The 14850-nt window shown below is 34.9% G+C and overlaps 1 protein-coding gene across 11 annotated transcripts in view; it reads left to right on the top strand.

Annotated features, from left to right (window-relative positions):
- The window catches only part of ANKRD17 (ankyrin repeat domain 17), a 159229-nt gene that overhangs the window by 74602 nt on the left and 69777 nt on the right, over positions 1-14850 (top strand). For all 11 annotated transcript variants that reach the window (XM_089912030.1, XM_089912033.1, XM_022599575.2 and 8 more), the window contains exons 3-8: positions 3105-3261; positions 6456-6603; positions 6851-6998; positions 8163-8396; positions 11563-11657; positions 13558-13795. In XM_089912030.1, coding sequence (XP_089768156.1) covers positions 3105-3261; positions 6456-6603; positions 6851-6998; positions 8163-8396; positions 11563-11657; positions 13558-13795 — 1020 coding nt within the window. The remainder of the gene's footprint in view (positions 1-3104; positions 3262-6455; positions 6604-6850; positions 6999-8162; positions 8397-11562; positions 11658-13557; positions 13796-14850) is intronic.

The following is a 14850-nucleotide window of genomic DNA, read 5'->3' as shown; positions in this document are numbered from 1 at the left end:
CCCCCCGTCTTCACATCAGCATGGCATTGTGGAATCTTTGTGCTTTGAATCTCTGATTTCCTTTTCTCCAACCAGCCAAAGAAATCTCTTTGGTCTTCCTGGGGTCATGTGATAAGGTCAGGCCCACCCAGATAACCTTCTTATCTTCAGGTCAACTATGCTATATAGCATAACCTAATCATGGGGATAAAATCTATCAAATTCACAGTCCCAAAGATTATATAGAGTGTGTACACCAGAGCTGGGTAATCTTGGGAACATTTTAGAATTCCTAGTATACCAGTGATTGGACAGAAGCCTCTCCATTTCTTTGAGAACCCCCAAATGTCAATATCTTTAAGTCTTTTCTCTGTGGCTGTTTAATTTCTTGAGAGACACATCTGCCTGTTTCTGTCTAGTGAATTATAAATGCTGGCTGCCAGCATTTTGGGAGCTGAGAGTAGAAAAGGGGCTAAGGATCTCACTGTTTATCATGCATATGTTCACTTAATCCTCATTTTCAATTTAGTGTTATCTCTTCCTCGTCTATACCCAATATCTTCTAGCCCAGGGTCTTTCTGGTTTAGTCTCTAGAGAATAATTATCTGGCTGTGCAGTTTGGGATGGAGTCTTAAATGTCTGACTGCTCCTCACAGGTGTTCAGCCAGTCTCTCTGTTTTCCAACCCAAGCCTCACCCCTGAACCTGGAACCTATATATAACTCCTGAGTCCTGTTGGGTTGATCACTTTGTTTCTCACTGATTTCTGTGTTTCTGCTTATTCTGTTCTGCTAAGTCAGTTAATCTCCTCTTTACTATGTCTTCATGAATATTAGCTTTGATTTACAAATTTCTTCTAGTTTTATCAAAGATGGAGTTCCTGTTGTATTTTAGTTCTCCTTTGAGTAAGTTCTGAGAAGAAAAAAGGGGGAAATAATTGTCTTAAAATCATCTTGAAATCAAAAATTTAGATAATCATTTAATACACCTTTTCTCTGAAATTATGTGGTTCTGTTCAATTGATTAAATGTCATAACTTGGAAGGAATAATTTGGTCATCGTGTATCTTTTCTGTTATTTGATCTTCACTGATTAATATCTGATAATTGAATAAGACCAGTAAAAAAAAATCACCATAATCCAGAGTAGCTAGATAAATTAATTTCCAATCACTGTTTATTTATTTGAAAGGTTACTATGTATTTCTTAGGTTACTTCCTAGTTATTTTTACTAAAATAGTTATCTTTACTTATGAAGATATGAGAAGTTCATAAAAATTTAATATGGAATATTTTATTTTAAATGTTATTTTTTTAAAAAACAGGGATTACTTTCTTCTGATCTGGACATATCCTCTAGTTTAGTTCTTTTTTGTCACTGACAAATAGTTGTTACATAGCCAATCTGAGTTGGCTAAAATATTGGAGCTAATTCTCTCATGTGAGAATGCATCTGTGATATTGGTCTCAATAATGTTAGGATACTTAACTAACCACCGATATCTTATTAAATAAATACTACTATAGCATGTTCAGACTACAGTTGGCTTTTAATATTAGTGACACAAATTATGCAGCAGGTATCAGTCTTGCCAGATTAAGACTGTTTTTATCCTTTGTATGTCTTGATTGTAGCAGACACTAAATTTGACTGCTCTGAACATTTGTTATATCTAAATATCTAAAATCAGAAATGCTTTTTGCAATATTTATTCCATAAGATGTAATATTTCATATCTTGGATTTTTCAGAAGGAAAAGCAAATGCGTATAAAGTTTTTTTAAAATAAACTTCAAACACAAACATATTATTGAGCCCTTCCACTATTAAAAGAAATCTGTACAGATATGTTTATTATCATTTGGGAGATCTTTTTGGTCTTTGTCTTAGTTTGTTTTAAAACCTTTTTAAAATAGTGTTTCTTAAACATTAATTGCGTTTGAATCACTTGGGGATCTTTTTTTAAAATGCAGGTTATTGATCAGTAAATTTTAGGGTCTCAGATTCTGCATTTCTGACAAGCTCCCAAATGACAGTAATGCTTCTATCAGTAGTTCATGAACCACATGTTGAGTAGCGGGGTTCTGTAATATCCATTATAACATTAGTTGTTTTATCTTCAAGTTAGAGCAAAGGTTCTTAATCCTGGCTGTGCATCAGAATCTCCTTAGAGCCTTTAAAGTATGTAGATCCCTAGGCCTTCCTTTTACTTACTGAATTATATCTTTAGATATAGGAGAGTTCAGCATCTGTACTTTTGAAAGGCTCTACTGATGGGCAGCCTGGATTAAGCAGCACTGAGTTTAGAATATTAGAGATCAGCTTGCTTTATAGTGATATGTAGAGTAGCAACAAGTTGTGTTTCATGTACATGTAACACATGGTAATGGTAACTAACCATTTCTGCTTTTGAAATTTAAAAAAAATTTGTCTATTCTGAATATTTTTTAGATATGGTGTTTTTAGACATGATTTTGGGTATATGTAATAAATTGTAGTCGTAATTTGAAGCAAATAGGTACTCATAGATAGGTTATCTTTTATATAGCCTATAATGTCTTATATGGCCATTTTTTGGTCACAAGTGGTAGTAGCCCAACTAAACATTCTTAAATGAAAATGGGCATTTACCAAAGGTATAGGTATGGTGCTGGCTTCCGGCACTACTAGTGTCAATGAGTCAAATATAACTTTATCAGAACTGTCTCCTTCCTATTTCTCTGCTCTCCTCTCCTTTATGTTGACTTACTTTGGGCAGTCTTTTTCTCTTTGTGGTGATAAAAGTGACCAAATAGCTCATGACTCACGATTTAGCAACCTTTGAGCATAGGTTCTTCGTGCAAACGTATGGCAGAAGTCTGAGTGAGGACACCCGATTGTCCCAGCGTAGACCAACGACCCATTTCTAGAACCAGAGAGTCACAGAGTTGAGCATTTATGGACCACATGGAAGGAATAAGACTAATAGAAAATTGGAGAACAGTGATTTCCCAGAAGATTCTGGCCAGGCAATATATATGTCCAGTGTATCATTTGGAGTTTAACATAAATAGAGTTAAGTAACTTGAATTTTGCTTTGTTTCTCCTTTTGGGTATATCTGAATTGGTGTGAAAATAATATAATAGGAATAGGCAAATTATCTACGGCTGATGGTAAAGCCTTTGCAGATCCTGAAGTGCTTCGGAGGTTGACATCATCTGTTAGTTGTGCGTTGGATGAAGCTGCTGCTGCACTTACCCGTATGAGAGCTGAAAGCACAGCAAATGCAGGGCAGTCGGACAAGTAAGTGTATTTCCACTGTGATCAGTATAAAAACATTTTCTTAAAAATAATTAAAATAGCTAACATTTACTGAGCATGTATTTTGTGCCTGGCAGTATGCTAACCACTTTACCTGTGATATCTTATTTATACTCACAAAAAGCCTTAGGCATGTATTTTGTTTTTATTCCCATTTTACTCATGAAAAGCAGAAAAGAAGTAACTTAAGATTGAATAGGTAACAAGTAGCAGAGGTAGGACGTCAGTGTCTGTCTGACTACAAGGCTGACTTCTTAGCCAATATGTTATAAAAGACCTTTTGCTTATTTAGATTTTGTTTTCTTTTAATGTTTTGGTGACAAAGAAGTAAATGATTTCTAATTAGTCATGCCATTTTCTACTTCATGTGCATAGTTCTGACCATTTTAAAGGGCAGGGTTTTTATTTGTTTATTTGTTTTATGAATGTTCAAAAATGTCAGCGATCTAGTTTCCATAACTTGAATGTAAGTGAGTTCCAGGGCTGTTATTTTTATTTGTCCTATAATTCCTTTTATATAACATTTCACGTTTAGTAAGAACTCAGTAAGTATTTTCTGACTTGGCCTTTAAAGTTTTTCTGATGATGTTATGCAATAAAAAACAATCACACCATCTTGTATATAAAACAGTTATGGGTAGTATAATGAAAAATACAATGCCAAAGAAGCAGCTGGAAAAGAACCATTAATACATGTTACTACTGTCTTCACCCTTCAGAGGCTTCTTTTTTTTCCTTTAACTGAAAAGAAGCCATTAAGCCATTTTATTTACAGTTGACTCAAACAACACAGGTCTGAACTGCACAGGTCCACTTACACACAGGGTTTTTTTCTTTCTCTTCTTCTTTCTTTCTTTTTTTTTTTTCTTTTGGCCACGCCACGTGGCTTGTGGATATCAGTTTCCCGACCAGGGATTAAACCCAGGCCACAGCAGTGAAAGCCAAATCCTAACCACTAGACTACCAGGGAGCTCCCAGCACAGGTTTCTTTCAGTAGTGAATACTACATTGCTGCACAGTCTGTGGTTGGTTGAATCCATGGATGCAGAAACATGGATATAGAGATATGGAGGAACTGCATTTATGGAGGGCAGACTGATTAATTATTTGCAGATTTTCAGCTGAGTGGAGTATGGTTACCCCTAACCCCTGTGACGTTCAAGGGTAAACTGTATTTTAGCAGTTACCTTTAAATAGTTGAAAAAAATGAGAATACTCTTTTATATATGAGTTTAGAGAATAAAAAATAGCATTCAAGAATTGTCTTATATAATAGTGTTTTTATGCAACATCTTTTAGTATTAACAAGAATGTGAATTTGCTGTTTCTCTTAACTCTGTTTGTCTTCATTCATCTAAGTTTTGTTTTTATTAATTTATTTTACCATCCTTCTCATAGATTGACTCTCCTTCTTTAGTTAACTTCCAGTTCTATTCCTTAGTTAACGTTCAGTTTTACTAGCCTATGATATTATTGATATTCTCCAGATATTTTTTAATGTGCCTTCTGGGACTGGCAAGACACCGTGAAGAGTATATTAAAGCTAGTTCAGCAGGAAATAGGATAGAAAAATAAAGAGTCATAGATTCTTTGGCACTGACACTACTAAAAGTGATCAGCAAAACACTAGGCCATGTTTGTGACAGTCATGTTTGTTCAGCAAAGCTTGAGAAACAGTGGAGCGCGGTGGGTGTTTTGTGACAGTACAGTTAACAAGTAGACAAAATATATAGTATGGCATACAATGATACGATTATGGGCAGAAGAAATTGAATGCGGAAGTGCTAGGGCAGTGTTTGGGGTTAGGGATCATGTTGCATTTTTAATACGGTAGTCAGGGAAACCCTCATTTAAAAGGTGGCTTTTTAGCAAAGACCTGAAATAGATAAGGCAGTGAGCTGCGCCTGGGAGAAGCTTTTTTGTCAGAGGGATAGCAGATACATAAATCTTGGAGTTACAGCTTAATTAGCATTTTTGATGAAAAACGGGAAAGCCAATTTGGCTAAAGCGGAAAGAGTAAGTGAGAATAGTAGGTGTTGAAACCAGAGATGTAAAAGGAGGAGTTTGAGATCCTACCACTGGACAGGTCTTATAAGGATTCTGACTTTTACTGTGGGTAAGATTAAAGGCCAGTGGAGGATTCTGAGCAGAGGAGTGACAGGTCTACTTCCTTTTAAGCAAGATCTCTCTGGCTCCTTCACTGAAAAGAGCCTGAAGGAGAGCAAGGGTAGAAGCAGGGAGACTGCTTAGGAGACTTCACCATAATCTTGGCTAAGGATGATGTTCTTAAAACTGGTGGTAGTGATAATATAGGTATGGAAAACAGGTTATCCATGGATGATGGCTTTAGTACCTGAAGTGACAGGGCCATGTTTTAAGAGGAGGTTGTAAGAATTGAGGTATATTTGAAATAAAGAGAATATTAATGAAGAGACTCGGAATTAGTGTTTTTCTAAGAATGGATTTTAGCCGCAAGTGAAGGAATCTTTAGAAATGTCCATAGTTGAAATTCTTTTGGAAGATTTACAGGGCAAATGCTTTACTCTAAGTATAATTTTCTGTTGTTCCACCACTTTTTCCACTCTCCTTTTGCTTGAATTAAGCCTTTGCCTTACCTGGATATTTTTCATACTTCCCTAAAACATGATGGCATAAGTAAATACTTCAAAAAAAGAATCTCCTTCTCAGTTATTCATAGATTAGTCAAAATTACATGCTCACAACTTTCCTATCTGATTTCCCTTTACTTGATTGAAGAACTTAGGCATTTATAATTAGTAAAAGTTTTACCCATTTCATTAAACCTTATAAAATTTTTCTAGTGACTAAACAAACAGAAGTGTAATTATAACTTGTATTTCCTTCATGTGATTTTTCTATACAATTTTATGTTTTAAAATTTTGGATTTTTTCCCTACTTATAGTAAATTAGACTTTTTCAGTTACATGACTGAAAACATTTTGTAATGGGGATAATTTTAATTCAGTGACTTTTATATGTAGATTTTAAAAACTCAGTGAACTGAATCATTTAATTTTCTTTTTGTTATGAGTCATATTGAAATAATCATTCTTTTTAGCACTACGGTCCAGATTAATTTGAAAAAATAAACACTTATGCTGGGCAATTTTTTATATTCTTATATCCTGATATTACAATATTCTTCCCCCAATAGCCGCAGTTTGGCAGAAGCCTGTTCAGAAGGAGATGTAAATGCTGTGCGAAAGTTACTCATTGAAGGGCGAAGTGTAAATGAACACACTGAGGAAGGGGAGAGCCTCCTTTGTTTAGCTTGTTCTGCTGGATATTATGAGCTTGCACAGGTTTGTATTATCAAAATAAAGCTCACAGTTTTTTGATTGTTTTGTTTTAATTTGGCCTGTGTATTAAGGGAATAATAAAATAAAATCAACCATCAGGCTCATTTCAAGAAATAGTTTTGTTAGATACATTTTTTTTTGTTTATTGGCTCTCTAACATGACTAGGTAGGTGTTAACATAAATATATGTTCAAAAACTTTTGATGAAAATATCATTTTCTAATATCCTTTAAACTTTTTCTTTCATAAGGTTTTGTTGGCAATGCATGCCAATGTGGAAGATAGGGGGATCAAAGGTGACATTACACCTTTAATGGCTGCTGCTAATGGAGGACATGTCAAAATTGTGAAGTTGCTGCTAGCTCATAAAGCTGATGTCAATGCACAGTCTTCAACAGGTTATGCATACTTCTTTTTCAGTTTTTAAATATTAACACCCTCTGATAGTAATTAATTCACATGAAAGTGATCATTAGTGATGCTTTCACAATTATCAGTGCTGCACATTTGTATATATCTGTGCATTAGGCTTAAAGTACATAGAATGTATCTTGAATGAAATTTCTCCTGTTTTGTGTATGAGTGCTATTAACTGGCCTTGGTTCTTTTATATTAAACACTGGCCCAGTTAAAAGGACCATCCTCTTGGAAGTGGAGAGGATGGTCTCCACCTCTCAAACCCAAGTTTCCTATTTATCAGGGGAAAATGGAAGGGAAGATAGGGAGAATAAGAAGGATACGCAACAGAAGGCAGGTCTGTCATTGCCTAGTGTTAATAAATTGCGGCCTATAGAAAAAGAAAGTATTATGAAAACATTATGTTACACAAGAGACAATGTTAATCTAAATCAGTTTTTTTTTTCTTTCAAATTTGGGCATAGATGGATTTGTGTAAAAGCTCTAAAATATATGAAAATATATTTTGTGCATTTCCTTCATGCAAGATTTTTAAATTTATTAAATATTTTAAATAATTTTAAAGGTCTGCATGTTCTGGTTTGTGGGGGTTTTAGGAATTCTTATTTTACCCAGAAGTTAACTTTTTTTCCCATGTAACATGGGAGATTTTTATCATTAAGAGGGAATGTTTTTGAAATTATTTTAACTTTGGCCACCAGTTAACTGATGCGTAAAGTTGTGGTGAAATCAGTACGTGATTAAAAGGAACGGTATGAGGTATATCTATATATGATGAATAATTATAATCCAAAGAAAAAATAAAGCTTGGGAACCATTTCTCTGATTAAAGTTAGAATCAGTGTAACTTTTTCCTCATGTGGGAAGTTAGTTTCAGAATTGCTCAGTTCTTTTATAACTCTACAATTGTGATAAGTGTATCTGATTTTCCACATGTGTTTGACCCTGATTTTTAAATGGAAAGAATAGGGATTTGATTTCAGTAAGATAAAATGTAATGAAGAAACGAATTATATATATAAGTGTAATAGCTAAATTTATTAAGATTATAGTCTCTCATTTCAGTTTTGTCTTTGATACTAAATAAACCTCTGTTTTATTTTGGTATTTTATGTTAATGTCTTTGTTTTTCTTCATTCAAATAGGCAATACAGCACTTACCTATGCTTGTGCTGGAGGTTATGTAGATGTTGTAAAGGTGCTCTTGGAATCCGGTGCTAGTATTGAGGACCATAATGAAAATGGTCATACTCCTCTTATGGAAGCTGGAAGTGCTGGACATGTGGAAGTAGCCAGATTGCTGCTAGAAAATGGGGCTGGCATTAATACGCATTCCAATGAATTTAAAGAGAGTGCCCTTACGTTAGCTTGTTACAAAGGTACAGTAAAGAACTTTTTTTTTTAAACAAAGTTTTTAAATTCGTGAAATGACAGTTACTTCATATAGAATGGTTAGTCACTTAAAATAAAAAATAAAATATGGTAATAGTATATAGTACGTTATAAATAAGTGTTTAAAGTGTTTTAGAGTTTAAAAGTTTAATATCTAAAGTTTATATATTAAACTTTTAAAATATACACTCAATATTATAAATATTGTCAGTGAAAAATGACTGTTGATCCAGTTGTTTTATTAGAAACAGTTATTTAATATGCACTGCACTTTTTAATGATTTTGCTTGTCAGAGTATTTTGCCTGGTTTACACAAAAGAATCCTATTGAATCCAGAAGGGTTTAGCCTGTAAATTTAAAGTAAATGCAATAAAAGCTAGAATGAGGGGCTTCCCTGGCAGTCCAGTGGTTAAGACTCCACGCTTCCACTGCAGGCGGCGTGGGTTAGATCCCTGGTAGGGGAACTAAGATCCCACGTGCCGTGCGATATGGCCAGTAAATAAATAAATAAATAGAAGCTAGAATGATTTATTAACAAGAAGGTGCTTAAGCTATTTCTCATGATACCAAGAAGAAAGGAAAAGAATTGAAGAGAAAGGAGGATATATGAAAAGGAAAATAAAAAGTGGTGTGGAGAGAGTTTGTATTCAAAAGAACAATTTTAGAGTATCATTAACAAGTTTAATAAAGTTAGAAGGAAGAGCTGGTTGAAATTGAGAATACCTACCAATAGATAGCTGTACAAAGGGGGTACATAGTGTTCTAAATGATGTCAATCAACCTGAAAATATTGATAATAGAGTAAAATATCTTCTTTGGGGGGGGCAAGATAATTGTCTGGAAAGATACTTGGTCCTCAGCTAGTTAATCTAGATTCTAAAAAGACAGCCACAGAGCCAGACATTTTTCAGAATCAACCTTTTTGACAGATAAATTGCTATAAACTAAGAAACATTGTTTTTTTTTTAAAGAAGATGTTGCGGGTAGGAGTTTATTAATTTATTTTATTTATTTTTGCTGTGTTGGGTCTTCGTTTCTGTGCCAGGGCTTTCTCTAGTTATGGTAAGTGGGGGCCACTCTTCATCGCGGTGCGCGGGCCTCTCACTATCGCAGCCTCTCTTGTTGCAGAGCACAGGCTCCAGATGCTCAGGCTCAGTAGTTGTGGCTCACGGGCCCAGTTGCTCCGCGGCATGTGGGATCCTCCCAGTCCAGGGCTCAAAACCGTGTCCCCTGCATTAGCAGGCAGATTCTCAACCACTGCGCCACCAGGGAAGCCCTAAACTAAGAAACTTTTTAAAAAGAAAATTTCATGAAATTTTATACCTGCGTAGCCCATTCACTTCAATGTTTTCTACCATCTGCAGCTGTGTCATGATTGTATCATAAAATAAGTGATACATTTTTGACCCAGAGGCATCAAGAAAAAGCTCTTGCAAGGCAAGGTATAAAAGTTAAGGAGGAAAAAAAAAGTTAAGGAGGCACTCACTCTCGATGGCTGAATCTTCACATACACTAGCTTGTGAGTGAATGTCTCCTTAAATTTTGCACCCGGGGCTTTGATTCCTTCACCCTTGTGTTGGACCTCCTGTTGTTTTGTTTCATTCTATCAGTACTTCAGAGTGGCCAGGGTTTTGTGAGGTCTTTTGGAATAACTTCACTTAAAAAACATGGCTAAAATACTCCTTAGACACATAAGTGACTAAAATTTAAGTTAAATGTAAAAATGTGCTCTAAAGGACTTTTGATTTTTTCGTGTTACAGATAATTCAGATTAAGGGTACTTAGGAAGCACAGCTGAGGTCTCTTACTTCTCCAGTTCTGTTCAGTAGTTACGCAGAGGTTGATCTTCATTGGGAGGGGAGAAATTAAGCCTTGGGGCAGCCTCTCCAGGGCAGGCTGATTGGGTGGCTCTGTCTTACCTGTCCATCAAATACTTTTGAAACCGGAACTAGCTCCATTTTACTACTGAGACCCAGCTGGCCAATGAGCTTTGAGATGGGGCTATATATAACTACTCTTCCCTCTCTCCTATGCTTGTAGCCCCACCCTGCTGAGGTTGGGGCTTGCAGGCTTTCCTTAGAGAAACTGGATATAGAACTGAGCTGGTGGAGAACATTTCTACTACTTCCAAGGATCCATGGACACTCTTACTTTCCCCTATTTCTGGTGAGGTCTCTTAGGATACAGATTGACAAGGAGGAGATGGGGAAGGGATAGAATTCAGGCTGAGACTAAACATTGATGTGGATCTTTGGGAAGGGAGAATGACAGAGAGGAAGGAGAGATAGTTTGTTAGCAAAAACGAGGTATGGCAGGTGCTACACTTATTCACCAGAGTTAATTTTAACTGTTCATGATTCTGCCATCCACTCCTTCCTCCATTTCCAGTTGACTGAAAATTGACTGCAGCTCATTTCCAGATGAAGTTGGAAAAAAATTAGTCACTTTTCTACTGTTTCTTACATAGTATCTGAAGTCCTTTTTAAAATATAATTTATGTTCATTTTAACTACTCACAAGGTAATCTTTATCTGAACTGCAGCATATGGTTTATTTGAAACTACATAAATATATGTGTGTGTATATATATGTGTGTGTATATATATGTATGTGTATGTATATGTTTATATCTAAATAAATGAATAAATATAAATGGTGTTGTTTCAAGAATATTTTTATATATATGGTTTCCAACTTACAAGCAGGTTGTTCCTAAAATGTCTGTGAGTTAGTTATGGAAGCTTAAAGCTCATTTCCTCATAGAAATAACTTCAGTGATGAATATCATCCCAGGCTACTAGTTCACAAAAGCTAATTTAGTCTATAGTATAAATAAAATAACTATGGCATGCCTGGGCCCTAAAAAGGTTGTAGAGGGGATATTCTGGGTGTTGCATTTTAGGGCCACCTTTGCTCACCTACAGCAAGGATTTTAGTAATAGCAGTTTCTAGGGTAACAGGGTAAGGAGTAGAACAGCACAGATCACTTATATAATTTGTGTTGGGCAGTTGAGGGTGGCTTGTAGCTGACTTTAGTATTATGGTAATAAATGTATTGCTGTAAGTTAAATACAACTTTTCAAAATATTGTTAATTTTATTTTTGGGGAATAATAAAATATTTTTAAGTAATCTTATAAACTTTTGGTTTAGGACATCTAGAGATGGTGCGATTTCTTTTGGAAGCAGGCGCAGATCAAGAGCATAAAACAGATGAAATGCACACTGCTTTAATGGAGGCTTGCATGGTAAGATTGGTGAAATACATACATGAAATATATTTATATATTAGGTAGAGACAGAGTCAGTGTATAGTGAGTGCCGTTTCCTTGGGTTCAAAGATTCTGTTTATCATGACTTGTGGATCAGAACCTCAGCTATCTGAGTTATAAGAGCCAGTTGTGCAGTATTAACTTCTATCAGAGGTGCTTTCTGAAGCTTTGTAGCACTACCTTCATTTTCTTAGTCTCCCATAGTTATACTCGTTTTATGTAATTGGCACAAAAAGTGACTTTTTAAAAGTTGATCAAGGATATTAAAAATGAGAACATAATCCACAGAGTATGCACATAATACCCGTAATTTAAAATTTATGAAAAATTTGAAATTAGAATATTATCTGCATTACATAATTCTCCCTCTGTCATTCTCCTTTCCCAAAGATCCCTTTCCAGAGATTTTCCCTTCCCAAAGATCCTCTATCATGGTCTTTTCTCAGCCCTGAATTCCTTTTTTTAAGAACTTTTTTTTTAATTTGTACTTGAGAATGCGTAATAATAATACTCTTAAACTTTTGTATCTCAGTCTATGACTTGTGGCACAGAAATGAATCAGAATAACATTATAGGCAGATTTATGAGAAAAACACACCAAAGATAAAACAGACGCCAAATTTTAAGTTTCGTGTCAACTTCCCTTCAGAGAATGATTATTGAAAGGATGTTAACTTTTAATTACTAATTTAAAAAAAATTAGGTAGCCATTTAAGACTTGAGTTTGTTTTTCTTATTGCCATACCAGTGTTTGCTTTAGTAAATTATTCTTTTGATTAAACAAATTTTCTGGGAGGGTTTTGAGTTCCCCATCTGTTAAAATAATATCCTTCTCTAGGGTTGTTGTGAGGATTAAATGACATAATGTGTGTAAGGAACTTAAAACATCCTTGCCACCCCCATTAGAGAAACAAACTATATGTAGATTAAAAAATTAAAGTGGAATATTCTGTAGACCTACTCTACATGCAATATAAGTAAGTGTTATAAGTAGATGAAAGATACTAGTAGGGGCCATACGTTTTGGAGACTTGCTAAGAGACTGAGGTTTTAAACTGGACTTTAAAGGAAATGTAGGAGTTGACTACTTATGGAAGGAGAAAATTCTGAGCTAAAGGAACAGCAAAGTAACCACAGTGATAAGACATTAAAGTTGTGTAATATGGCAAGTACCAAGGCAAAAATGGGCATGACATGTTCAAAAAAAGATGAAATGTCTGTGAGGTAATACAGAAGAAAAAATGTATCAAAGGAAGAAAGAATGGAAAAGTGAGCCTTGGGGTTGCCAATATTAGGAAAACTGAGAAAGGGAGACTGGTAAAGAAGACAGAAGATATTAAGAGAGAACTTCTTTTTCTTTTTCTTAATTTTCACTGGCATTTGATTGTTGAACAACAAAGGAATTACCATGTACATATTGTGTTCACTTTTCCCATCATGCTCAATTCCCCCACTCCTCTAAAAAGTATTGGATTTTTCTTTCTCTACCTAGCCAAAACTTTGCTTATCCTTAAAGTTTCTATGAAAATCCTACTTTCCCTTTCTAAACTTTATACTTTTAGCATTTAAGCTTATACTATGCAGTGTTGATGTTATCTCACAGTAATCTCTTATGTGCTTACTGTTTTTTTTTCTGATGGTTAATAAGCTTTTTGATTGAAGATATTTTTCTAAGTATTTTATATCCTCAATTGCTATTTACTACTAGAGTAAACTGAAGATATGTCTTAATTAATGCTTGCTTACTCACCTGTTAAATGTAGATTTATTCTTATTTGAATTGAGATCAGTAAACTTCATTGTATAGCAATTGAGAAGTATTTTTAAAGATTTTTTAATGGTGCTGATTCAGTTTTTTTAATTGCATTGTAATCAGGATGGCCACGTTGAAGTAGCTAGGTTACTTCTTGACAGTGGTGCCCAAGTGAACATGCCTGCTGATTCATTTGAATCACCATTGACTTTGGCTGCATGTGGTGGGCACGTGGAACTTGCGGCTTTACTTATTGAAAGAGGAGCTAGCCTGGAAGAGGTCAATGATGAAGGTTATACACCATTGATGGAAGCTGCTCGTGAAGGACATGAAGAAATGGTGGCGTTACTTTTAGGCCAAGGTAACCAATACCAATCAAGACACTAACGCATAAATGTGTAAAATGTAAGATTATGATTTTATAAAATTGAATTTATTTCATTTTTCTAGTAGATTTGTAATGAGGTGCTATCACAAAAACTAAAGATGAAGTATTTTCTTTGAAAACAACTCTCATACTGTACTAAATAAAATCAAATGGACTTCTTTACTGTTTAAGAGCTTTCAGAGCCATTTTGTGCTGTGTGAATAAAAAGAGAGAAGTGGGGGTGGGATGGGGTTGTAGGTTATGTAGGGGCATGTATGAGATTCAGCATTTCTGCAGCTAATATATTGAGAGAATGCCTCTTAGGGCAGAATACCTATTAATAAATATTTGATGTTTCTAGTGTTTCATAAAGTACACTATGGGAAATCTTGCCATAAGGACTAACTTGATGAGAATGCAACAATGCATGTATAAGAAGCTGTCAAGGAGCTCAGTACACTGTGGGCTTCTCTTTTGGGGAAGGTGAAACAGTTACTTGACTGTATTAAGATACCTTAACTTTAGAAGTAATCTCTCATCTCTATCCATATTGGTAGCCTGGTTTTATATCTCTTTTAGTAGTAAAGGTTTTGTTTGTACAAATTTAGGAGGAATGGCACATTTTTAAAAAACCTTTTACTGAAAGGTAATATTGACTAGAATTTTAAAAGCATAGTTTTTGGAGCAGACTTTTTAGTTTGAATCACAAATCCACTGCTTGCCGATTTTGTAACTTTAGGCAAGTTTCTAACCTTCTGTGCCTCAATTTTGTTGTCTGTAGGGTTGTTGTGAGAATTTATAGATGTGTTTAAAGCTTTTAGAACACTGTTTGTCATATAGTGTCTGTTAAGTGTTAACTGTGGTGATGGTGGCTGTAGTGATGATGATAATGTTGCTGTGACCTTAGGCAAGTTAGTTAATCTCAATTTCCTTAGCTGTAAAAATGGAGCTAACAATAATATGTAAAATGCTTTAAATATTACCTGACAAATAACAGCATATGAAATATTATCTGTTATTATTTTCATCAACATCTTTATCATCATTAT

Source organism: Delphinapterus leucas, chromosome 5 (genome assembly GCF_059928025.1).
Source record: "Delphinapterus leucas isolate spDelLeu-1000000601 "Yukka" chromosome 5, BTC_Dleu_Yukka2, whole genome shotgun sequence".
NCBI lineage: Eukaryota > Metazoa > Chordata > Mammalia > Artiodactyla > Monodontidae > Delphinapterus > Delphinapterus leucas.
Note: the sequence above shows the minus strand (reverse complement) of the source record. Positions and strands in the feature narration are given on the sequence as shown.